The sequence below is a fragment of the Vombatus ursinus genome, unplaced genomic scaffold (genome assembly GCF_900497805.2).
Source record: "Vombatus ursinus unplaced genomic scaffold, bare-nosed wombat genome assembly UNPS02014832.1, whole genome shotgun sequence".
Lineage (NCBI taxonomy): Eukaryota > Metazoa > Chordata > Mammalia > Diprotodontia > Vombatidae > Vombatus > Vombatus ursinus.
Genome location: NW_020954610.1, coordinates 39,596,172 through 39,623,508, shown reverse-complemented (window position 1 = coordinate 39,623,508; position 27,337 = coordinate 39,596,172). Strand labels below are relative to the sequence as shown.

General features: G+C 39.2%; 1 protein-coding gene across 1 annotated transcript in view; it reads left to right on the top strand.

The window, feature by feature from the left end:
• Nucleotides 1-27,337, top strand: part of FAM189A2 (family with sequence similarity 189 member A2) — a 75,260-nt gene that overhangs the window by 35,746 nt on the left and 12,177 nt on the right. Inside the window, exons 3-6 of the mRNA XM_027839724.1 lie at nt 13,825-13,935; nt 16,395-16,523; nt 18,909-19,016; nt 19,138-19,271. Coding sequence (XP_027695525.1) covers nt 13,825-13,935; nt 16,395-16,523; nt 18,909-19,016; nt 19,138-19,271 — 482 coding nt within the window. The remainder of the gene's footprint in view (nt 1-13,824; nt 13,936-16,394; nt 16,524-18,908; nt 19,017-19,137; nt 19,272-27,337) is intronic.

The following is a 27,337-nucleotide window of genomic DNA, read 5'->3' as shown; positions in this document are numbered from 1 at the left end:
TTTGAAATGTAATGTATTTTGTTGATTCGCTTGGAACTGGATGTTCAGACGTTGAATTCCTTTTGCTAAATAGTACCTCGTAAAGATTTTATTTTGTTGTCTCACTGTAGCATTCTTTGAAACATCACTGTAGCTAATGAGTGATTTTTAATGCTAGGCATTAGAATGTATGCCACAAATTAAATTTGTTGATGTCTTATTAAAATTAAAAGAATTGAGTAACTATGTAATATGTCCTGTGTGTCCTAGCTGTGTGAACCTAAGCTATAGGCACCCCCCAATTTAGAATCAATTATATCGAACTAGAAACACATATTTTTCCCCCATAAAAATGATCTAACAAATGACAGCTGGTCCAAAGAAAGTTATTTAATTTATAATATATTTGAATTACTTGTCTGAACATTCCTCAGTCTTCTTGATTGGATAATCACCTATATCACACCCTCTAACTGTGAATGTACCCCAAAGCTCTATCCTGGGTCCTTTTCTCTTTCCTGGTATGGATATAATTTCTTTCTTTATTTCTCTTAATGTGCTCTGGTCTTTACTTAGATTTTTGAGCTATCCTTTAAGGAAGCTGGGTGACTGCCTGAACAGAACACTGGACCTGAAGTCAGGAAGGCCTGAGTTCAAATCCTGCCTCAGATACTGACTAACTGTGTGAGCCTGGGCAAGTGACTTACCTTCTCTCAACCTCAGTTTCCTCATCTGTAAAATGGGGATTATAATAGCACCTACCCTCCAGGGTTTTTGTGAGAATAAAATGAGATATTTGAAAAGTGCTTTGTAAACCTTAAAACACTACATAAATGCTAGCTATTATTACTCTACTTTTAATGTAGTTCCAGAGTTTCTCTGAGCTAGCTCTAGCATGGTAAGTTTGAGTTCATCCTTTCAATTTAAATCTTCTTGCATTTTTATTACATGTATTTCCTATAGATGTGCTACATACTAATGTCACATAATGAATTATCAATGATCCATTGATGCAGAATCTCATAAATCATTATTACCATGACACATGTACAGAGCAATAAAGGGAGGTGAGCTTTTGTTCAAGATTTTGACTGTATCTCTCTTTGAAAGACATGTGTTGTCTTTGTTGAGTGGATGGAAGAACATCTACTGGGACACATCTATTAATACCTCATTTAGGATGCATGATTGAGTGTCAGTGATTGTGGATATTTGGTTGAATGGGCTGTCCTTTGTTGGTGTTACAAGTTCTGTAGGGCCTCTTTGTGCTGGGCCTATGAAAGAGAGTCTTCATTCTAGACTCTAGACTCTAGACTCTAGAAAGAAATATTCCTTTCCCCTACCCCTGCTTTATAAAAAACAAAAAACAAAAAAGAAACCTAATCCAGAGAGAACTGAGTAGGGTGATACTTACATATTAGTACACACACACACACACACACACACACACACACACACACACATCCCCCTCAGAAATTGACCCATCATCCCTCCATCAGCACTAGAAATGGCATTCTCTCAACCCAAGAGATGGCAGAAATGGAAAAGCCAGAGTTGTACCCCAAGTTTCTGGATTCTAAGGCTCTATGGAACCTGCCCTAGGCATTGGCAGAGGCATGTTCTGTTTGCAAATGCTCTCAAGTATGTTGTATTTGCACATGCTCTCAAGCATGATGCCCTGGAGAGTAAAATTGTTCCATATGGCTACATTGGAGAATTCTGGGCTCAGTCTTCTGGAAGAAAAATGGAATTACTGGGCAGTATCAGACCTTTGAGGAGAAGATAGAGCATGTGGTCCCACAGTTGGAGGAGCAAAAATTCTGAATTTTGCCCTTCAGAACTGCCATATTGTTCATGGTGAGAACCCAGGTTCATTTCCCTTCTGAGGGAAATCCAGATCTTTAATCTAGTGTTACAAGACCTATATGGGTGCCTGGGAATACAGAAGAGACTCACCAAAGTGTGAGGGGATTGCTTCTCCAGAAGTGCCAAATTTGATTTGCTTCAAAGGAGAAGTGGATTCCAAACCACATAATGGCATTTTGAATCTAGTAGACTTGATAGGTCCCTGTAAAGAAGGTGAAGCTCACTGCAAAAGGAGGAAAATTATATCAATCGTTCATGAGCTACTGTGTTTTCAATATTCTGTCTGTGGGGTAAAATAAAGGCTGTACTATACACTATGCATTGTTACCTTGAATGCTTGCATAGGACCTGGACATGCTTGTACTCGTATCTGTGCAGACCTAAACATAAGTTTCTGAGATTTCCCAGAGGAAATTCTGTGTTAGGGGCAAAATGGGTAACAAAGATATGATCCTTGAAAACCTTTCTCCCCCAAATTAAATCCAGTCCATGTAAACACAGAACTTGGGGCTCTGGTCATAGGTTGCACATGTATTTTTTTCTTTTTTTTTGCACATGTATTTTTAACTATTCATTTCTAACTTCACCCTTTTCCAACCAGGAGTATTATAGATAAGGGCAAGGTATATCCATGACCAATTGATAGGCAAGGGAAGACAGGCTCTTCTGTGAAGAGGGATCCATATGGGAGAACTCTTAGTGGATCTCCCATGGGAAGCCATGAGCATCTTCAGTGGGGCCTATAGGTTTGTTTTTGAGCATACAGGTTCCTTGTTAGAATACTGAACTTAAAGTCAGGAGCCTTGGATTCCATTCATGACTGCTAATAATTAGCTATGCGGTCACAGGCAAGCAAGACACCTATGAAATAGGGATAATGAATCTTGTACTATCTATTTAACTGGACTGTTGAGAGGAAGTTGCTTTGCAAACCTTAAATCAATTTGTAAATAGGAGTTACCATTATCACCATCGTTGCCAAGACCTGTACCTCCCTGGCCATTAACTCCTTAAGCAATGAATTCCAAGTCTATTGACAGTTGAGGGGTATGATTATAGATCATTGAGAACCAAGACATAGTTTCCCATCTTCATTCTAGAAGTCATATTCTTTCTTTCTCCACTGGAAGCATCTGTTATGTAGCTTTTATAAGTTGTGACATTTATAAGAATAAATCATGCATATAGCCCACCGCCAGTCCTTATTCGGCTCTCTACTAACAGGAATTCTCTCTCAACAACTCCTTTCTTTTGCTGTTTTTTTTTCTTTTTACTGTTTCCTCATTTGTAAAATGGGGATAATAACAGCACCTACCTCCCAGGGTTGTTGTGAGGTTTAAATGAGACAATAATTCTAAAGCTCTTAGCACAGTGCCTGGCACAGAGTAAGCACAATATAAATGTTAGCTATTATTAGCTGTTGCAGGCAGAGGTTGCATGACCATTTGTTGGACATGTTATGGAGGAGAATCTTAACCAGGTACAGGTTGAATTACAGCCCCCCCAATTCTGAGATTGTGTGACTATCCCTAACACTCTTTTCTAAACGCCACAATAGATAACATGACATTTATTGGGTAGGAGTTACTGTTCTCTTGACAGACACCAGATCAAAGTAGTTCTGGGGATTCAAAGATTTAAAGAAAAAAACAGAAGGTGTAGCCTTTGCTCTCTCTGTAGCTGCTGCTTAACATAGGGAGTGGGGATGGAGGGGGAAGAAGGTAGGAATGAGATGAAATGACATGTAAAAGGATAAGTATAATTAATACAAGGCAGGGTGGGATGGGCCAAAGGAGAAATGCCAAGTGCTCTAGGAAAATTTTAGGAGGAAAGTAGTACTTTGACCTGGGAGGCTCAGGATAGACCTCATGGTGGGTTCCAATGCTTGAGCTGGGTCTTGAAGGAAGAGAAATAGTTTGAAAGCCCAAGAGAGATGAAGATACAGTATAGGGGATGCAGAAGTATGCTACCTCTCAGTGAATCTTGTTAAGTTTTCAGTGTGCATTTTTACACTTTTGTTGTTGTTGTTAAGTTGTATCAGTCATATCTGATTTTCATGACCCCATTTGGGATTTTCTTGGCAAAGATACTGGAATGGTTTACCATTTCCTTCTCCAGCAAACAGATGAGGAAACTCAGGCAAACAGAGTAAGTGACTTGCCCAGGGTCATACAGTTAGTAAGTGTCTGAGGCCAGGTTTGAACTCAAGAAGATGGATCTTCCTGATTTCAAGCCTATCCACTGCACCATCTAGCTGCCTGTTTTACATCTTGTTTCAGCGAATACTGCAAACCAGGACTTGGTTTATTGCTCTCTTGATTATCTAAAGTTAGGAAAGTGATGGAAAAATGTTAATAATACAAATGAAAATTAAAAGTATGTCAAGCATGCATTTTTTCCCCTAGAAATCCAGTTGTTAAACAATTTGCCAGCATACTGCTGTCTGTATACAAGATTAGACAAATGGCATGTCATAGAATCACAGACTGAGAGCTAGAAAGGACCTTGGAGGCCATCTTGTCAAACATCTTCATATTGTAGATGAAGAACCTGAGGTGCACCAAGATTAAGTGACTTGCCCCGGGTCCCATAGCTAGTGGAAGGGATCTGAACTCAAGTCTGTCTTCCGTGACCCCAAGTCCAGCCCTCTCAGGTCATTCCATGATGTGATGTATTACCAGAACAGCTGGTAATAAATACGGTTTGGCTGGAACATGGAGTGTGAGAAGGGGAGAGTATTAGGATATAAGGCTGGAAAGGTCGGTTTGAGCCAAATAGTGTAGGATTTTAAATGCCAGGCTAAGAAATTAGAATTTTATCTCACATAAAGGAATAGGAAATCACAGAAAGTTATTGACCAGGGAAGTGGGATGGTGAGATATGTGCCTTAAGAAGATTATTTTAGTGGGTGCATCAAGGACAAATTAGAAATAGGAGAAGCTGGAGGTGGAGACACCAGTTATGAAACAATCATAATAGTCAAGAAGAGAGTGAAGTTTGTAAGAATGCAAGAAAGAGGACAGATGGGAGAGATGTTGTGGAGGTAAATTTGACAGTACTCAAATCTGACTGGATATAGGGATTGGGCATTAAAAGACAGACAAGTATCAAAAATAACTTAGCCTTGGAACCTGGGACTCTGTAATCCTCCCTCTGAATCTGGTGTTTTTTATTATTCTTTGGACAGGGTGTTCTCCCAGACTGAACTTGCTTTTCTGACCTTCCTGATAGAAACCCACTGGCTTTCAGGTTACAGGCAGCTTTTAGATGATAGACATGACATACTCCAGAGTCAATCAGCAGCTGACATCTATCCCTTACCCAGCTGCCAGCTCCAGCAACCTCCATGCTGAGTCATGCTTTCCTCCCCAAGGGAGTGGTTTACTATTCTACAGATTCACAATTAGAAAAAAATATCGTAACCCACTGAAATAGAAATCTTAAGCCATATAAATAGCAAATGATTCCCCTCACCAGTAAGGCAGAATCTGGTACCACACATGGGATGAGGTCCTGTAAAAACATTTGTGAATGAAAAGGAGTTAGTGGAAATGAATTGTTGAATTAAATATTTGTTTTTGGATATTCTACTAGCTCATTATATAGCCCTGTAGCACGTTATTTAAATGAGAGCTATTCTATGTTGGTGGGTAAAAGGTCAGGAAAAGGATAGAGAAAAATAAGTTGAGATTACTGCATTGTTCCCTGGATTGAAAAATAATTTCTCTCTTTGCTAAAAGCCCCAAAGGCATAAGAACCATAAAGCATTTTACTCATATTTAAGTATGCAGCAAAAAAAAAACCAACCAAAAAACAGGACTATAGAAAAGTGTGTATCTTGGGTTGCCAAGCAGAACAGTTTTTATAAGCTAAGTTTTATATTTTGCCATTAAAGTGGTTAAATTAGGAAGCTCCAGGGTACAGTAGTCAGGGGATGCCTGACATGTGAATCTTTCACAGAGAATATCCTCTGTTTTCTGGCTTCCCTCAGTATAACCTGAAGAATTATTAGGTAGTAGCGAGCCTGAAGCAGTTTATAAACTCATAGATTTTGAGAAGACATCCAGTTTAGCCTCCTGATTTTACAGATGAAGGAGATGAGGCCCAGAGAGATCAAATTATTTGCCCTGTCTTCCACAGCTAGTAAGTGTTTGAGGCAGGATACGAACTAAGATCTTGGCTCTAACAAGGCCTTGAGAGCAAGAGTTATCACGAAATGATTCCACTAGGGCCTTTCAAGAAGAGAGCATAGAACCTTGGTGCCATTTCTAGTAGAAAAATAATTATTAATTAATCTGAAGTTAGAATAAAAAGCCTTCAATACCTCATTGTTCTAAGTAGCTGACCCTTAGATTCTGAAGTTTTGTTAGTGGAATACCAGCTATAACTGGAAAGGCTTCAGGTATGGACCTAACACAAGCTAGTTATACCAGGTCCATTCATTCCCCCAGAAAGAGAATGGGTTGATAGCCTGATTTAGAGCTGGAAAAGACTTATTCCAACTCCCTGGTTTTTCGGATAAGGAAACTGAGGCCTGGAGAAGTGACTTGTTCAAGATTGCACGGGTCCTAAGTGATAAAGACAGGCCTAGCCCCTGATATCAAAGACTTTCTACCAACCCCTGTGTTTATCCTTTATCTGACCTCCTCCTTATTAGTGTATTCAAAGGCACCTGCTGTCTGTTTACCCTAGATTGGTGCACTTGTAAAAGGTTCCAGCTCCCTTTGTTTACCTCTGTGTAAAACTAGGTAGCTCCTGACAACTAAAGCTGATTTCTAGGGACCAATTTTGGAACAAAATTGAGACTCCAGGGTGGTGAGGAGTACACATCTCCTTGCGGGTCTGTCTGTCTTTCTGCCTGTCTCTTCCCTGGCCCCCCCCATCCCCACCTCTGGAGGTTCTGCTGGTCATTTGTATGTTTTCATTAAACGCTGTAGTAGGTTGAAGGTGAGTGTAGCTGTCTTTGTTCCTTGAAGCCCTAGACCTGACTTACACACACACAGTTTCTCATGCAAGACAGATTGTGACTTGATCAAGGTCTAGCCTAGCAGAATTCAGAAATGATAGCTAATAGCTAACTTTTATGTAGTGCTTCCTCTGTACCAGGCACTGTTCTAAGAAAAGCTTATCACTATTTAAACTATTGGCCACCAGATGATAAATTTTTATTTTTTATTTATTTATTTTGCCACAGCAACTCATGAAGTATCTAGTAAGGTTATGGAGTTGTTACAATTTATATTGGTGGAAGAAATGCCATTACTTATGACATTCCAGAGCATTTGTTGTATTGGCAATAGAAATTGGACTTAAACCATGGCAGAGGAGATTTGAGTTAGAGATAAGAGTTTTCTAGAGTATAAGAGTTTTCTAGAGTAGTCTGTGTTGTAAAACTAAGAATTTTCTAGAAAAGTGTGTGCAATAAAACACTGACCTGGGTTACTGAAATAAGTTGTGAAAATACTTGGAGACATTTAAAAGCAGCATAGGCATCTTTTTAGTTTGAAATGAATTGGGACATCACTGAGAAATGCATTCCAGCTAAACGATTCTATTTGGCATATATTCAGGCTTTGGTTCCAGTCTTTGTCAAGTATGTTTTGCAATTCCAATCTTGATGAGGGCTTGAAAATGAATCTATTGCCGCACCTGGCAAGGTCTACAGTCCCTCTGTTTGGCATTAAAACTCTTAACAATCTCGCTCCAACTTACTCTGGCAACCTTATTATATATTACTTCCTTTGCGTACATGCACAATAGTTCAATCAAATTAGTTTTCTTGCCATTCCTCACACATGACATCCCAATTAAGTAAGCCTAGGATGCTAGAAACAGGGAGAAGGAACATATTAGCACAGAGGTTCTGGGGAAAGGTGAGTGCTATTGTGAGTTTATGCCAGCCCAAGACCTGGACCATGGTCCCAGAAATTATAGTAGAAACCAAGGCTCAGGTCTGGTGAGAGGGCCAGGGAATCATAAGTTTAAGCAGATTTAGTAAACTTGCAAGTTATCCAGATTACTTTGAGTGGACTTCTTGTACTCATTTAAAAATTGACTTTCCCTTTGTATATTATTTCTGAACTTGATTGTATCCCTTCCAAAATAAACTTTAGAAAAGCACACCTGGATTCAGGAGTATTTGGTAGAGAAGAAAAAAAAAAAGAATGACATGTTCGGCAATGTAAAATACCTTGGGGTATGGACATCACTGATTTGGGGTGCTGGGTCAACCAGAGACAAGTACAGGTTGTAACTCATTTGTATCTCCCATCCTGTGCAATTCTTGTCCATGTTCTTACGTAAGTCCTTCATAAAAGTCCCCTCCTTTTAGTAGGAGACTCACCTCTGGGTCTTTTCACATTTCATGGTTATTAGTGCAATATTTGTGTGTTCATTTGTTGCTGCTAGCTTGTGTGACGTGAGAAGTCCATCTTCTTTCTCAGTCATATATTTCTTTGATAGCTTTTATTCTTTATCTTGTGTCTATGTCATCTTTGATATTATGCTGAAACCAATTTATGCTCACTATGCATCTTTTCATTGCCCTTTGGCTCATTGGCTGTTATGATTCTCTGATGATGGTCTTTTAGGATTCATAGTCCTATAGTCATCACCAGGAGAAAATGGATGTTAAAAAAAATATACTTTGACAAAGAGAAGCTGTTGGTCATGTTAATTTCTGAAATGTGATCCAGCCCCCTCTTTTCCTTCTGTTCTGTTTAGGGTCCAGCTCGTTCACCAGCAACAGTCCCTATCTAAGAGATATTATCTCATGGACCAGCTTGCTGGGGCTGTCTGTCTAATTGCATGCCATAATCAGAATGGCCTGCCTTCTTTGTTCATTTAGTTTTTCCCTTGTGGATTGCTACGTCAGTCTCATTTCAATGACTTTGGATTTCGTTGAAGAAGCCCTTCAGGATTATAGGATGTGCACAATGCCATCAGCAGATAGGAACATGTGGGGAACCTCACCTCTTCCATTTAGGTCCAACATAAATAAATATAAACTTCTGGAAACCTAAATTCAAATTCTGACTCTGGCCCTTAGTAGTTGTGTGACCTTAGGCAAGTTTGTTTATTTGTAAAATGGATATAATAACCTCACAAGGTTGCTGTAAGGATAAAATGAGATAATGGATATAAAACACTTTATAAAGCCCTAAAATACTATATAAATTTCACCTGTGGAAACAGGGATATAATATAATCTTAAATATTGGAGAAATGTTATGGGCTTTAGGAAATTAAATTAAAATATTCAGGAAATATTTGAGGTTCAAACATATGTATTTAATACTATGTGGGCAGCATAGTACAGTGGAGATAGAGCACTGGGCTAGGAATCAGGAAGACTCATCTTCACGAGTTCAAATCCAGCCTCAGATACTAGCCTGTGTGACCCTGGGTAAGTCACTTAATCTTGTCTGCCTCAGTTCCTCGGCGTTAAAGTGAGCTGGAGAAGGAAATCACAACCCGCTCTAGTGTCTTTGCCAAGAAAACCCCATATGAGATTACAAAGAGTCAGACACGGCTGAAATGATTCAACAACAATAGAAATGTTCAATACTCTGTGTTAGGTAGGAATTTTTCCTTAAAAAAATCCACCAAGCCAAAAACAAACAAACCCCCCCCCCAAATCCCCCAGTTCCCTGCCTTCAAAAACCTTCTGTTCTAAGAGGGGAAGACCACATATGTAGGCAGTAGTGTCCAGGAAGGAACGTTTTGAACAAGAAAGCAGAGAAATAGTAAGAGGAGTCAGAGCCATCGATTGACATGACCTTTTCAGCAATGGTAGTATTGATCTGATATCTATTCACAGAGCTCAAACTAGAAAAGGAGGTCAGAGGAGGGGAGAGATGCTTTTGTACATTGCCTAAAATCACAATGTCCTAAAGTCCATGATTGTCTTTGTTAGACCTAGTCTAGAAACTCAAAAACCTCTGCCACAAGAATTTTCTCAATTGAGTATTGAGTTTTGTCTTTGTGATGATAACCATTGAACATAATGATGGATGAGTTTAAACCACTGAATTGTATAGTTTTATTAATGGTTTGGGCATTGTGCTTAGGTCAGTACAGTGTAGCTGGGTTAAAGAGACAGAGCCTGGGTAGGGGAAAGGGGGGACAGAGAGAGGCAGAGAGAAAGTAAGAGAGAGAAGGAAAGGGAGGAAGAGAGAGGAAGGGAGAGAGGGAGAGGAAAGGAGAGTAGGAAAAGGGAAGAGGAAGAGAGAGAGAGAGGGAGAGGAAGGGAGAAAGAAAGAGGAAGGGGGAGAGAGTAGGAGAGGGAGAGAGCGAGGAAAATATGCATACATATTATTTTCTAGGGTTATGCATATATAAGACTATGCAGTAGTACTGGGAGAGTAGGCCTTCTGTAAACCACATGTCCTGTGCCCTACAAGGCCTGATGATGCTGGGTTATCCGCAGAAAGGGCAGAATTCCTGTCCAGAGTTTCCCTAACACACACATTGTACATTCATTGACCATCTCTTCCAACTCTTTTTTGGGAAAGCAGAGGATGGGAGATGGAAGGAAGAAGAGGCACGGAGGAAATGGGGGCACCTTGTATAGCCTCACCTAGCATCCAGCCCTACTTCAGGGGGATTTTTGCCTTACATGAGGGCTTTAATCAATCAATCAATCAATCAATTTATTAAGTGCCTCAGAATTAGAGTTACTACTAGTTGTCTAGTACTGTGCTTGATGTCAGGTTTACGAATACAAAAGTGAGATAATCTTTGGCTTTAGGAGCTTACATTCTATACCATGTTCACAGATATGTAAATAAAGGATATATACAAAATAAATTGACAACAATAGGGAGGTAGCACCAACAACTGGGGAAATCGGGAAAATCTTGAAGGAGGCAGCAGGTAAGCTGAGTCTTTTTTTGTTTGTTGGTTTGTTTGTTTGTTTGCTTTTTTGACGAGGCAGTTGGGGTTAAGTGATTTGCCCAAGGTCTCACAGCTAGTGAGTATCATGTGTCTGAGGCTGGATTTGAACTCAGGTTCTCCTGACTCCAGAGCCACTGCTCTATCCATTGTGCCACCTAGCTGTCCCTAAGCTGAGTCTTGAAGGGAATTAGGGGTTCTGAGAAGTGGAAATAAAGACCAAAAGCATTCCACGCATGAGAAACAGCTTGGGCAAAGGGGTGGGGGCAGGAGATGAAACTTTGTGGGCTGTGAATGGAGAGTAGGTCAGTCTGGATGAAGTAGACTGAGTGCATGTGTATGTGTATTTGTGCATGTGCGTGCAATTAGCCTGGACATAATTAGCCAGATTGTGAAGGGCTTTAAATGTTAGGGGAGTTTGTACTGTATTGTAAAGCCATGAGGAACACTGAAGCTCAAGTAGAGAATGACATGGTGATTTTAGAAACGTCAACTTGTCAGCTCTGTAGAGGAGAAATTGGAAGGAAATAAAAGTTTAAGTGCTTTTCTATGTGCTCGGCACAGTGCTAAATGCTTTACAAATATGATCTCATTTGATCCTCACAACGACTCTGGGAGGTTGGTACTATGTGTTATTATCCCCAAGAGGTTTAGTGACTTGCCCAGAGTGACAAGGTCTAAGCAAGTGTCTAAGGTCAAACTTGAACTCAGGTCTTCCTGACTCCAGGCCCAGTACTCTATCTACTGTACTACCTGTTGTTGTTGTTGAGTCATTTCAGTTGTGTACAACCCTTTGTGACCCCTTTTGGAGTGTTCTTGGTGGGGTTACTGTTTTGCCATTTCCTTCTCCAACTCATTTTACAGATTAAGGAAACTGAGGCAAACAGGGTTAAGTGACTTGCCCAGGGTCACACAGCTAGTAAGTATGTGAGGACAGATTTGAACTCAGGAAGATGAGTCTTCCTGACTCCAGGCCCGGCATTGTATCCGTTGTACCACCCCACTGCCCACTGCACCACATAGCCTTCTGTAATTGTATAGGGAGAGACTTCAGAATCCTAGCCCTTAAGTAAGATTTGCCTTTATTGTAAAATGAGTTAGTTTGATTATGACCAAGATTGCAGTTTCCAAGTAAAAAAGAAAACATAGTTCTTGGTTTACAATATCAACTATGGGCTGCTTGGCTGAAGGTGATCAATTTATAATTATATAGGGTTATATTTGTAAATATCTAACTCTAAAGAAAACTACAGGGAAAATAGTTTTATTTAATCCCTGGTTCCTGATCTCTCTTGAGCAGGGACTCTAATAAAGACTGTATTTTTTATCTTAGTTAGCTTGTTGTGTAACCATGGTAAATACAAAGACATTATGGCACTAGATGTGTCCTGCCTGTCTCCAATTGCTGTTTCCCCAAACCTCAAAAATGTCTGTTATGTGAATAGGATTGATTGTTTTACAAAGTTAATACCAAAGGAGAGGAATGAATGGGAAGATAAAATTCCAGTCAAGCTTCTGAACCACAGCTACTGCCTGTAACATGTTATTCATAAATATCAGTGTTGAAGAAGCAATCTGGGTAAAACTTGTTTTCTTCCATTTATTGCTGTTTTCTGTCTGAGAACCCCAAAAACCTGTTTTGTTTAAGAGTCAGGAATTTGGCAAATTTCAGGCAATACTATGGGGACTGTCTTTCAAGTTAATAGCTCTTAAGAGTAGGAGAATCAATAGAAAATCTTTCTCATGTACCCATTTATATAAGTTGATAAGGTAGTTTAAAAATTAACTTCTGATTTTGTAAGTAAAGGATAAAAATGATTAGATTATTTGAAATTCTGTTTAAAACATTAGTGGAATAAATCATTCCTTAGAAGAGTTACAAATATTTGGAATGTGAGTAGTTTCAAAACATCCATCAGCTTCAGAAAAAAGAAAATGTCTTTCCATTGACTGGAGTGATGGCAAAGAACCATCAGTAGGATGAAGGGACTAAAATTGTTGTGGGTTAGATTAACAGACTTTTTTTCCTGCTTGATTTTCTTTCCAGTTCAGGTTAATTTTTATGCCTTGGGCTTGTCTTTTGCAATAAGTTCGTGCTAGACATATCTTGACTGTGTCTGATTGCTTACTTTCAAAACCTCAAAAATGAACTTCAAATTTTTTCTACAAATCCTTGATCTGCCATTCTGGTCACTGGTTTCCTTTCTTCTCCCTTCTTCCTTCCTTTCATCAGAAATTCTTAAGTTGGGGGTCTGTGAACTTGTTTTTAAAAATATTTTGAGAACTATTTCAATATAATTGGTTTCCTTTGTAATCCTATGTATTTTATTTTTTGCATTTAAAAAATGTAATTCTGAGAAGAGGGTCCATGGGCTTCACCAGACTGCCAGAGGGGTCTACAAAACCCAAAATAGTGAGGAAGTCCTGCTTTAGCTATTTATTACCTACCCCCAAGCATCTTGGTCAAGTTAGAGACTTACAAAAGATATAACTAGGGCTTAAGAAGATAAAGGAAAAAAAAAACCTGTCCTTTCTTCTCTCTCGTATCTGTTGGTCATATCCTATTTTTATAGTTACTGGTGTACCTATCTTATCTTCCCTATTAGATTATAAGCTCCTTAAGAGTATGGATTTTGCCTTATTTTTCTGCGTTCTCCCAGTGCCTAGACCAGAGTAGGTATTTAATAAATATACATTTATATTTATTATATTTATGTATTATATTTATAACATAATATTATACATTAATAAAAATATACATACTAGATGTTCATTACATAAGTCATTATTGAACTGAATTTAAGGAAATGAAAATTAATTAGAGACAGGAAGGAATAGGGAAGATAAAGACTTGAAGTCATTTGAGAGAAGATAGGAGGTTAGTTGGAGGAAGAGAGGTAAGATTGATCGCTATTTTGGATGATATACATTTTCACATCTTTGCACAGTATTTAAAATATAGCTGTTTTTTTAAAAAAAAAAGATCCTTTAAGATATCATTCTCCCATTTTATATTCAACCCAAGCTACCTCACTGAATTTTATTACCATCCTTTAACAATTGTGGGCGCATCTTTTATTGTTTCAGGTGAACCTCTTTGTCTTACTGTCTGTGGTCTGCGTCCTGTTGAACCTTGCTGGATTTATCCTAGGCTGTCAGGGGGCCCAGTTTGTGTCCAGTGTACCCAGGTGTGATCTGGTGAGCAGACCTTAAAATCCAGTGTACTTCTGAACTAAAGGTTTCATGTCTGGCTTTCCTGGTATGTAAAAGTATTGATATTTGGCATTAATAACAAAACCCTTGAAGTGAAACCTGAGGATGGCCAAGGAGGGAAAAAAAAAAAGTTTGGTAGCTTATTGAACTCTGCCACATTTTTTTTAAACAGGAGAACCAGCCAGGCATAACTTCAGTAACATCAATAATATTGTGCATCATTAGTTTGTGAAGAGATGGATTAGACTGTCATAATTAATAACTGTCTATTTCGATTGAGAGCAGGAAGTTCATATTGTCAAAGTACTCTCCCTTAAACAGTTTTTTTAAAATTACTCAGTTAAATTATTATTCTACCACGATGTAGGAGGAAATAACCCTTTAAAATATACAATAACACTTCTATCCAGAACTCAGAAATCCAGTGACCTCATTTATGGGAAAGACACTGGAGGATCCTAGCAGAAGGTAAAAAAGCTCTCTGGGCAGTCGAATAGAGATCAGGAAGTCTGTGTACTAAAAATTCATGTTTTTTCCTTATAGTAGAGTCTCTTAGACTCCTTTCTCCTAGATTTTCATGCCCTTGCTCCCCTATTCACCAAAGTAGCTATATAACCTTAGGCACAGTATTTAACTTCTCTGAACTTTCATTCTCTCAACTAGAAAATGAGGGCACTGAACAAAATGATCTCTAATAATACGAATATTTGGCACTTTTCAACCTACAAAGTGCTATCACATATGGCATTAATTTAGATTTATTTTAAAATTTTTATTTAATTTTTTTTCAAAAAATTATTTTTAAAAATTTAATTTACTTTTTTATAAACAAAACTTTTTTCTCTCACTCTCACTTCTTCCTTCATTGGGAGAAAACCCCTTTAAACAAATGTAGATAGTTAAGTGAAACAAATTCTCATATTGGCCATGTCAAAAATACATGTTTCTTATTTTTAACCTGATACATTGCCTCTGTGACTCAGTGTGAGTAGAATGCTTCAGAATTGTGGTTGGCCATTGAACTGTTTTGAGTTAAATCTTTCAAAGTTTATTGTATTTATGATATTGTTGTTACTGTATAAATTATTCTCCTGTTTCTGCATCATTTCATACCAATCTTCACGAGGTTTCTCTGAAAATTTTCATTATTTCTTATGGCACAATGTTCTATTATGTTCACATACCACAATTTATTCAGCCATTCCCCAATTGATGAGTACTCCCCTCCCCCCCTAGTTTCTATTTCTTTGCCACCACAAAAAGAGCTGCTGTAAATATTTCCATTGGTCATTTGCTGGGTACACTATTTTAGCTGCTGAATGGAGAGAAAAATTTCATCTTTTCTGATCATCACAAAATCCCTATGAAGTAAGTACAGTAGGTGTCAGTCCCAGATAAGGAAATTGGCTCAGAGATGATAGGGGACGCATTGCCCAAGGTCACAGGAGTAGTAAGTGGCAAATGCAGGACACCCTGATCTTGGGACTCCTTACCTAGTGCTCTTCCCAAAATACCATACTGCCTCTTTAATGCCCAAATCCTATGGTTCCACAGCTCTAGTCTTCTGTTGGAAGAAAATGTTGTCATCTCCAGTACCTCAAGGAAAAGAGCAAGATGGAGACAAGACTGAAAATTAGGAATCCATCAGTTAGGAAATATTCCTGAAGCCACAGAGCTTCATGTCTCCAACTTCAATCAATGAGAATTTAAGAAAGATACTGGAGTCATATTAAAGAAACTAATAGCTAATCACTACTGCAAAGAACTAGGACAAACATCTTCTGGAAGACATGCCAGGATTAAAGATGTTGACTCAGAGACCTTCTCACAGAAGCCTTGAAAATCCAGTTTAACGCAACAAACATTTAATAAGTACTTACTATGTGCTAAGCCTGCTAGGAAGTTCTGGGGATATAAATACAAGCAAAAAAAAAGATAGTCCCTGCTCTCATGGAGCTTACATTGTAGGAAGAAAAAAGGTAAGAGGGAAGAAAGTAACTATGTGAGAGCATGGTCATGAAGTCCTTAGAGTAAGACACACAGCTGGGAAGAGAATGAAGAGTAGCTTGCCTGGGCTTCCCAAAATGGAGGCCCCAGAAAGGACTCACTAGTGGGAGAAGACAGTTGGCAAGGTGGAGGGTAAGAAGGGTAAGGGTCTTCCAGGGTAAGAAGGTAGTAGGTAAGTGAGTAGAATATAAGCTTCTTGAGGGCGTGGAACATCTCATTTTTATAGCTGTAACCTCAGCAACAAGTACAGTGCCTAGCACATAGCAAGTTCTTAATAATGCTTGTTGATTATTTTGATCGACTTGGAACACTGTTCATTGCATCATTCAGAACAGGTGCTTCATGGCATAACCGTACATTAATGTTAGATGTATGGGTACAGGGGAAAGGGGGTTATCATTGTAAAGTAAAACATTGTCTTACTTTTTGTCCCCAAGGTGGATCTAGGGGAAGGCAAGATTTGCTTCTGCTGTGAAGAATTTCAACCTACCAAATGTACAGACAAAGAAAACGTGTTGAAACTCTTCCCAGTCCAGCCATGTAGTGCTGTTCACCTTCTATTAAAGGTACATGAAAATGGATGGCAACCCTGAAATGGTCTTTTGCTTGACAATGCAAACTTTAAAGGGCTACATAAATGTTTGTAACTATAATTATGGTGATTGTTATATTTTTTAACCAAGCACCCTCCTCAAACAGTTAATTAGCTAGATGCAGAGATGAAGAGCTGCCCATCGGGGAATCAGGGATAGAAATAATGGGAAGAGAACTGATTATTATATCTTCTTAAATTGTGTAGAGAATTGCTTTTTTTTTACAGTCTTCATAGTGATCAAGCTGTGCAGAGTAGTTATAAGGGACCCAGAATATTTGTGTGTCTGTCTATATGTGAAATGCTATTTTCATCTTTTGTTACACTGAGTGTAGGACATATTATAGCCCTTGAATTTGGGACTAGTAAAGCAGGAAAGAGCTATTAGTAAAGTCAGCATTCATAGTGCCCATTTACAGCTTGCTGACAATAACAATTTGCTTGCTAAAAGAAGGTCTCATGGATTGTTAAGAACTATCATTCTATGAAGGAAATATAAGAGAAATTCAAGTGTATTTTTTTTTAACACACAAACATTGTAATCTAGAATTGTAAGGCAGTTAGGTGGCAGAGTAGATACAGCATTTAGCCTGGAGATAGGAAGATCTGTGTTCAAATACAGCCTCAGCCACTTACTAGCTATGTGACCTTGGGCAAGTCACTTAACCTCTGTCTGCTTCAGTTTCCTCAACTGTGAAATGGAGATAACAGAAGTCCCTTCTCCCAGGGTTGTTGTGAAGAGGAAATAGGATAATATTTGTGAAGTGCTCTACAAACCCTAAAGTGATACTTAAATGCTATGTATTATTATTGTAATAAGTTGAGAAGGCCTAAATTCAGAAAATAGGTAACAACAGAAGTGTAAAACAGCTTAATGAAATTGCCAAAAGCTATTCCTTGTGGAGTCAGGAAGACCTGAGTTCAAATTTGACCTCAGACACTTACTAGCTGTGTGACCTTGAGCAAGTCACTTAACCTCTGTTTGCTTTAATCCACTGGAAAAGGAAATGGCAAAGCACTCCAATATCTTTCCCAAGAAAACCCCATGGACAGTATTGGCATGATATCATCATCCACAGAGTCACGAAAAGTCAGACACAACTGAACAATTGAACAACAACAACTTCCCTGTGAAAGGACATTAATAATAGCATCAAATGATGAGCATATCATCAATTTCTTTCATCTATACCTTAGGTAGTGGTTTTAATATAGCCAGCTATTGGGACAGCTAGGTGGTGCAGCAGATAGAGCACCAGCCCTGGATTCAGGAGGACCTGAGTTCAAATCCAGCCTCAGACACATAACACTTACTAGCTGTGTGACCCTGGGCAAGTCACTTAACCCCATTGCCTAGCCAAAAAAGAAAAAAAAACCAACAACAAAACCAATATAGCCAGCTATTGACAGTTTCTTCCTTTCCCCCTTCTTCTACTTTCCTTTTCTCCTTCCTTTCCTTCCCTTTCCTTTCCCTCTTTTCTTTTTTCTTCCTTCTTTTCCCCTTTTCCACCTTCACTCTTTCTGTTTTTCTTCCCTTTCCTTTTTCTCTTCCTTTTTCTCTTCCCTTTCCTTTCCCCTTCTCTTTCCTCTCCTTTTCCTTCTTCCTTCACTTCCCTTTCCCTTAATTTTTTCCTCTTACCCTTCAAATTATATTTATTTATGTAAGGAAGGGTCCACTTAGAGGGAAGGAAATTGAGAATCTTCTGAGGCTTTCTGTTTTCTGGAATTCTGTGGGATTAAGAAATAGCCTTTTCTATCTCTGGTTCCTGAATCTCTGGAAGAAAACCCTCGCTTAGGAGTCAGGGTTATGGAATCAGAAATGTTTTGGAATTCCCTTTGCTACTATTTTAAGATGCTTGTGCAGAAGAGAAGAACATTTTTCCCTGCAGTCCTGTCTACTTGGTTGCCAGATGCTTCACTTTGGACATCCCATCCAGCGGCCAATGAAATAGAAGTAAGGGCTGCAAATCAAATAGAATGCTATCAGAGTGGAAGGTACAGAAGGAGCCTGCAGACTATGGTGACAGCAGCATTAGAAAAAAAAAATTGTCACAATTCCATTAGCTGTTTTTCTGCCTGTAATTTCCCCCAGGACACTAACTTGAGTTTATAATAAGATAAAGAGCTGCCTTTAGGACTAGATCTTTCCTAGACCAGAAACTTTTGTGACATTTATACAACCCCTGAATTCCTAACCCTTGCAAAAGAGCAGTTTCATAAGATGAGGAAAAGAAACGCTTAAAGGAATCATTTATTTTATTTAGACTCTTTAAACTGTAGTGCAGTGTCATGTGCTTCAAACGTGTTTAATTCCTGAACCACGACTTTCTGGTGGTTTCATTTTTCTCTCCCACTTCAGAAAGTCCTCTTTGCTCTGTGTGCCCTCAATGCCCTGACCACGACGGTTTGCTTGGTGGCAGCTGCCCTGCGTTACCTACAGATATTTGCCACCCGAAGACCCTGCATAGTAAGTGAGAGCAAGGCGCCGTTGGCAGTTCATACACGGGCTTCCTTGCATAATTCACTGGTATGTTTGGTGTTCCTCTGGTGCCAGAGGCTGTTGGCTAATCATGGTATTGTTTGATTAGGACGAATCCCAGATTTCTACAGAAGAAATAGAAGGGCATGGACGCATTCCAGACCTGGAAGATTTTGTACCCCCTGTACCACCTCCCTCATATTTTGCTACATTTTATTCCTGCACACCCCGTATGAATCGCAGGTATCTCTCTAAATTCTTTGCAGTTTTATTTTTGGAATGTTATTACTCCAGTCTAAAGAGGGGGGAAAAATGTAATACATGGTATAATGGATAGCCTAGGAGTCAGGATGACCTAAGTTCACCTTGCCTCTGATACATCTGGTTATGTGACCCTGGGCAACTCTCAAAGACCATAACTTGTAGTGCAGTTGGTAATGAACACTGGCAGACAGCGTTTCCTCACAGGAAATTCCCCATACCAATTAAATCAGAAGACTGGACCCAAAACAAAACCCAACCCACCTCTGCATTAAGTCCTGAGAGAGAGTTACAGGTACAGAGTTGGAATTTGCTTCCTTCCCCCTCTCTCACGACCCTGTCTCACCCCAGCCAATAAATCAGAGGAAAGGTAACAACTTTACTCCCATTTTGACTTGAGGATATAATTATGCAACATCCCACTTGTGTTCCAAGGGAAACCTGGCGCCATGTGAGAGAAAAGCTGTCATTTGTTGTGAGTAAGAGCTTGGTTGTCCTGTAAGGACTCCTAATTAAGATGCCTGCAAACTCTGCTTTACCACCATCAGAAACCACAAATGTATCTTCTTTGGTTCAGGGAGGCTACTAAGTTCCCAACCCTTAAAAAAAGAAAAAGGAAAAGAAGCAATTTCTTGATCGCAGCTTCCTGACATGTAACCATGTAAGCGCAGACACTGTTGGCCTGGTGACGTTTACACTTGTGACACTCTTGCAGAAAGCCCAGGAGTTTCTGTTTGAGAGAACCAAAATCTGGCCTCCTATTCGTTCTGAGGCAAAGATGGATTTGGTTTCTGGGAGATTCTTGACAGGACTTTTACAAAGATTAACTGAACCATTTACTATGCCTATCAACTAGCTTATTTCAGTTCCTAAAGAATTCCTCAATTCCATCTAGGTACATGTTGGACAGGCAGTGTGGAGTTTTATGCTGTTTGACTGTGGAGGGCTGGTACACAGGGTCTAACTACATATTGTTTCAATCGCTGCATCAGATATAGAAAATTGTTTTTGGCATTAGTGTTCGATGGGTTGGGGTGGGGGGTGTCTCTAAACCTGACCTTCAGGCCTGGGAACTCTAGAGGATTTGCCTATTCCCAGAATCATGACTAGGGTGGGGCCATTGGAGCTTTGCTTCGGAGTGGAAAATTTAGAACATATCATTTGCACCATCCAGAGGCACAATTTCATCCCCTGACGACTCTACCTCAGCTCTATCACTGCTCTCTTCCCTTTTTATCCCCCACCTGGCTGGTTGGTTAATAGCAAAAAAACTGGCAGTGTCCCAAAGGAGCTCAGGTGAGCCTTCACCCTACCTACCTATTTTGCCTCAGGAGCAAAAATTGCTAATTACACTTCTGCCTTTCCTCACTCTGGGTAATTGTTTTTGAGTTTGAAATGTATTCTAAACTGGATATCCACCTCAGATACTCTGTGTACTTCGTGTCCCATTCCACTCCTTATGGAAAGCTGGCATCCTGATCCAACATCAATCTTATGCCTTCCAGTGGCCTGCTGTGTCTCTGTGTGTCTGGGGGAGAAGGGCAAGGGAGACTCACTTTATCCTGTGGAACAAGCCAAAAATAAAACAGGAAATATCATGTCAAGGATCAGCTGCTCAACAAGGAGAGGGCTTTATTAGCATGGTATCCTGACCATGAAGTCAAAAAAGACTGGATTTATCTGGTACTCCAAGAATGGTAAAGCACTTTGGAAAATAAATATGTATAGTCTTCTATATGTTTTGGGGACAGCAGCATTAGAAAAAAAAATTGTTGCATTTCCATCAGCTGTTTTTCTGACTGGAATTTCCCCTGGGACACTGACTTGATGTTTATAAGATAAAGAACTGCCTTTAGAACTAGATCTTTTCCTCCTCCCTATCTCCTTTGCCCATTGAATGTCCTTCTATTCGGCTCCAGATTTGTGATTTTATCAGTGTGGGGAATTCCCTGGCGTAGAAACTCCATCCAGGTGCAGGGGTAGATGGGCAACTGTTGGTGACTAATAGAGTTGCTGAGGGCACTTTGGGGAGGAAAGGTCAAGTGACTTGGTCTGGGCTAATCTATTATGTGTCAGAGATGGGATTTGAATCTAGGCCTTCTTCTTCTTCTTCTTCTTCTTCTTTTTTTTTTTTTTGCAAGGCAATTGGGGTTAAGTGACTTTGCCCGGAGTCACACAGCTAGTGAGTGTTAGGTGTCTGCAGCTGGATTTGAACTCAGGTCCTCCTGACGCCAGGGCTGGTGCTCTATCCACTGCGCCACCTAGCTGCCCCCAAACCCAGGCCTTCTTAAATACTTGTTCATTTGTTTCAGTCATGTCTGATTCTGTGACCCCATTTGGGGTTTTCTTGATAGAGATACTGGAGTGGTTTGCCATTGCCTCCTCCAGCTCATTTTACAGAGGAGGAAACTAAGGCAACCGGGGTTAAGTGACTTGTCTAAGCTCACACAGCTAATAAGTATCTAGCTAGGCTGGATTTGAAATCAGGTCTTCTTTACTCCAGCCCAGCGCTCTATCAGCTGTGCTACCTAGTTGCCCTCTTAAATACCTGCCCCATCATTTAATGCCCAACTCAAATGCCATCTCCTCCAGGAAATCGTTCCTTATTTACCTCAGTCCATCTAGGTAATGACCTTTCCCCCTTTGGACCTTATGAAATACTTTGCCTCATCTCCATCTCCCAGCTAAATTTACACTGTTAAACTATTTTGTACTGCAGTGAATATGTGAAAGCTGCCCCCAACCCACCCCCTATTTGATGGTAAGTTCTATGAGAACAGGGATTCTTTTGATCTAAACTTTTCTCTCCCAGCAACTAGTATGATACTCTGCATACAGATGCTGCTGCATACAGTAGGCATTAGTAAATCAATAAGTATTTGCTGAAGAGATAATAAAATTCACTTTCTTCCTGTTTACTAAAATGTTAGTCCAATCTGTCTCTATTAGACAGTCATAAATAGCCCCTGTATCTCTCCGAAGCAAGAGGTTATGCCAGCATGCAGGAAAAGTCAATGTGTTATTTCATGATGTGTAGCTGTGTTCAGTAAGCATTGCTTTGCTGGCCCTATGTGAAGTGATATCTAGTTAGGGCTGGTTTGTTGTTGTTGTTGTTTTTGTTATTTTTTAATGGTGCAGTGAGCACAGAAAAAAAAAAGCGACAGGCAGATTTAATTTCCCTCTGTAGCAGAGAGGGGAAAGTGACTCATTTGGGATTAAGATTCATGTTCAGCAGTGTGTCATTTAGACTTGACCTGACCCTTCCTCCTCCCCTTTCTCTTTCCTTTCCTCTCTGATTTCTTGAATAGGGCTCTTGTCAGGCTGTTTGTTCCCTTTTGGAAGATCAGATTGGGTTCTTGGGCTCTTCTCCTGAAACCTAAGACCACACTTGATCAGATGTGAGCTACAGAAAGTAAAACCAAGCTTATCCTCAAGTGTTCCTATCATTCAAAACATTGCAAGGGCATTTGAAAATAGAACATGATTGTGAGGAAGGAATCACTGCCAGGTAGAAAACACATGCCAAGATTAAGATACCCCAAGAAGCATTGAGAAAAATGCAGAAGTAAGGGACTATGGGGTAAAATTTTGCTTATAATGTCAAATAGGGTTGATGTTTTGCTGGTGTTTTATTCCTCTTTTTTTAATCTTTATTGTAGGGAGTGGCTAGTTGAAGGGGGAGGAATATATTTGGAAATGAAGGTGATGTAAAAACAAAAGGCATTAATGCAATTAAGATAAAAATGAGGGAAAAAATGCACAAAATACATGTAGATACAGGTGTCCCTTGAAGTTGTTAAAACTTCAAACTACATTGAAACTTTTGGAATACACAGAACTTTGAGCCTACAAAGCATTCTTATATTATAACCTGTGAAATTTTTCATCATCACGTGCACTCCCTACCAAAGATGTTTCCAAATTGGCTAAAAGTGACATCATAAGAATCATCTTTATCGATGCTAAGTGTCTGTCACCTACCCTCTCTGCACTTTGGTTTCTTCAGATGTAAGATGAGGGTGTTGAACTAGATGTCCCTGAGGTCCCTGTTAGCTCTAGGTCTATTTCACTAAATCTCAAAGATAATCTTATTTCCTACTGAAAATTGTTGGCTATGTTGATTGCTTCCAGTTCTATTACACATAAAATTTCTATTTACTAAGCAAACACAGCACTTAAATTCCACACAAATTCGTTAAGTTCCTACTGTATGCATGTCATGAAGAGGGAAAGTGAAACAGCCCCTGACTTTAAGGAACTTAAGTTCAACTGGATTATTTGACAGAAAATAATGTTAGGTTAATATATTTATAACCTGTTATATTAAACCTTTCCCAAGCAACATTTCCCATTTGCCTAAATCTAGAGAGAAGATGAGTCACTAAGGACACCTTTTCATGTGCTTGTTTCTCCTTCTCCTAAGGAGTCATGTGATCCACATAAACAAAAGCAATCAAACTTCAAGCGACTCTCAAGTATTTACAAATGAATGGACCATTTTGTGAATCATGTGCAATAATTCACCTGGGTCCTGTGCTGCTAGCAGTAGGTAGGAATAAACCAAGACCAAGACTTTAACAGGAAGTCCAGAAGGCAAGAGAGGATTTTTATGTTTCTCTGAGAGCATATCAAAGCCAGATATAAATATAGTGGCATTTTCTGTTTCTTATAACCTATGCTTCTTTTCTGTTCATCGAGAAATGCTTTGTGACTTATGGAAAAGAATACTAGATATGGGGTCAGAAGACATGAAACTACATACTTGTATGAGTCAAGGCAACTCACTTAACTTGAATCTTAGTTTCTTCACCTGTAAAATAGGAGTGATAATACTTGCACCACTGTAATTAATTATTAATATTAATATATATTATTATTAATTATTACTATTAATTACTGTTGTAATGAGAAAAGCACCTAACAAACTTAGGTGGCACAGTGGATAGAGCACTCTGCCTAGAGTCAGGAAGACTCATCTTCCTGAGTCCAGATTTGGCCTCAGACACTTACTAGCTGTGGAACTCTGGGCAAGTTACTTAACCCTGTTTGCCTTAGTTCCTCATCTGTAAAGTGAGCAGGAGAAGGAAATGGCAAACCACTCCAATATCTTTGCCAAGAAAACCCCAAATGGGGTCAACAAAGAGTCAAACACAACTGAAACAGTTGAATAGCAACAGCAGTCTAACAAACTATATAGCACTGAGTTGTGGAAAGAGTGTTGGGTTTTCATCCCTGCTCCAGGACTTAGTGGCTATGCGACTACTGGTAATTTATTTAGCTCCTTTTGAGCCTCATTTTCTTCATCTTCAGATGGGGATAATAATACTTGGATTTCTTACTTAACAGTGTGTTGGGAAGAAAGCACTTTGTAAACCTTGAAGGACTGTATAAACTAAAGTTATTATTATTCAGTAGCATGGCTAGTTGACAGTTTACCCTATTTATAAAAGATAGTGTTTCCCTACTACATCTCCACCCTCGATCAACAGTTTTCTAAAGGTGGTTTTTGCATAGTAAAACCCAGATTTAACTACCTTGTGGTTAAACCACCTCCATTGTGGTTGTTTTAAAGGGTCTAGAACTCCTTCCAATTTTTAAACATTGGGGAAAGAGACACTGCCATTCTTTGATGCTCCCTTTCCCAAAGTTCAAGCAAATGAGAAGCACCTCTTAAAAGCTTCCTTTTATATTTATAAGCTGTGCTTATAAATTGAAGTCAGGAAGACCTGAGTTCAAATCCAGCCTCAAATACTTACTAGTTGTGTGACCCTGGGCAAGTCACTAAACTTTGACCTTCCTCAGTTTCCTCATCTATAAAATGGGATAATCATAGCATCTCCTCCGTAGGGTTGTTAAGAAGATAAAGCAAATATGTAAAGCAAATATTTGTAAAACATCTTGCAAACCTTAAATGCAGGATATTCCAAAACTCAGTGCAGTTTGAAGTTTACTAAAAGTTAAATATTAAGACTTTGGGGACACCCTGTATAAATGATTTTTATTATTTGTGTAGGTATCCTTCTCATATTCCACCAAAAAAGAAAGCCTGATCATCTGGCTGCCCCTACTTTAAGCTTAATTCCTTCATCTGTATTTATATTCAGTTTTGAGCTCTTATAGTAGATTTCATGAGTATTATCTAGATATCTATATAGCTAAAGAGCACCCACTGACTCTCACAAGGGGACAGTCACTACAGGAAAGGGCTAGAAAATCATTAATAATAATAATAATAACAATAATTGCAGCAAATAAACAGATATCTACCTAGTGTTTTGCAAAGTGCTTTACATACATTATGTTATTTGATCCTGACAGATAACTTTTTGAAATGTTCATGCTATTATTATCCCCATTTTATGGATGAGGAAACCGAGGCCAAGAGACATTTAGTGACAATCAAAGTCCTCAGATTCCAGTTCTATTACCACAATTCCTCTGGCTTTCTCTTCAGGCCGAAGTTAGAATTTTTGGAAATTGTTGTTTACTGAAAACTATAATTTGTCTGGAGGGATATTTCTGGTGAAAAATTGAAGCTGTCCCATCAATCAACTCTGTTGAATTTTTCATGACAAGCACATGAAAGAGAAAAACTGAAGTCCTTGTTTCTCCCAGCATTAACTTATCATATGATATAAATTTGTTGGGCCCTCGGGGAAGAGCACAGAGTGATTTCTCTATATATGTACTAATCACCCTGTGAAGTGACGTCACTGAGCTCCTCCTAGTCCGTCTAACTGTGCTTTGGAAAGGAATTGTCACTTAAGAATGTTTCTTTTTATCGGGCTCCTTTTGGTTCATGATCCATAATGCAGAGAATGTGACAATTTAGGTACCTTTGGTTTTCTTTTTAAAAATTTATTAATGCCTTTTGTTTTCATATTTCATTTCATTTCCACATAGATACCTCGCTCTCCCCTATCCAGCAAGCCATTCTTTTGTGACAAAGATTTTTTATAGTATTTTATTTTTTCCGGTTACATATAAAGACATTCACTTTTTTGTAAAATTTTGAGTTTCAAATTTTCTCCCTCCTTCCCTTACCTCCCTCCTCCCTAAGATGGTAAGCAATGTAATATAGGTTATATATGTGCAATCATGTAAAACCTATTTCCATATTAGTTACGGTAACAGAGATTTAAAAAAATTTTTTTTAAATTTTTACCCCAATTTATTTATTTATTTTTAGTTTTCAGCATTCACTTCCACAAAATTTTGAGTTCCAAATTTTCTCCCCATCCCTCCCCTCCTCCCACCCCATGATAGCCTGCATTCTGATTCCCCCTTTACCCAATCTATTCTTCCTTCTATTTCCCATACCCCACACTTCTTATCCCCTTCCCTTTCTATTTTCCTGTACGGTAAGATAGATTTCTATACCCCTTTGCCTGTGTATCTTATTTCCCAGTTGCGTGCAGAAACAATTTCTAACATTCGTTTCTAAAACCTTGAGTTCCTAATTCTCTCCCCTCTTCCCTCCCTCTTTCCTACTCTCATTGAGAAGGCAAGCAATTAGACATAGGCCATACATATATAGTCATGCAAAACACTTCATTGTTGTGAAGGACTAACTATATTTCCCTCCATCCTATCCTGGTCCCCATTTATCCTGTTCTCTCTTTTGTTCCTGTCCCTCCTCATAAATGTTTACTTCTGATTACCCACTCCCCCAATCTGCCCTCCCTTCTATCACCCCTCCCTCTCTTTTCCCTTCCCCCCCCCCACTTTCCTCTGGGGAGATTTCCATACTCAGTTGGGTGTGGGTAAGCCAAATCTGATGACAGTACAGTTCACTCATTCCTTCTCACCTCCCCCTTCTTCTCCTCCATTGTAAAAGCTTTTTCTTGCCTCTTTTATGTGAGATAGTTTACCCCATTTTACCTCTCTCTTTCTCCTCCCAGTATAATCCTCTCTCACCCCTTAATTTTATTTTTTAGATATCATCCCTTCATGTTCAGCTCACCCAGTGCCCTCTGTCTATATATGTTCCCTCCAGCTACCCTCATAATGAGAAAGGTCTCATGACTTACAAATATCATCTTTCCATG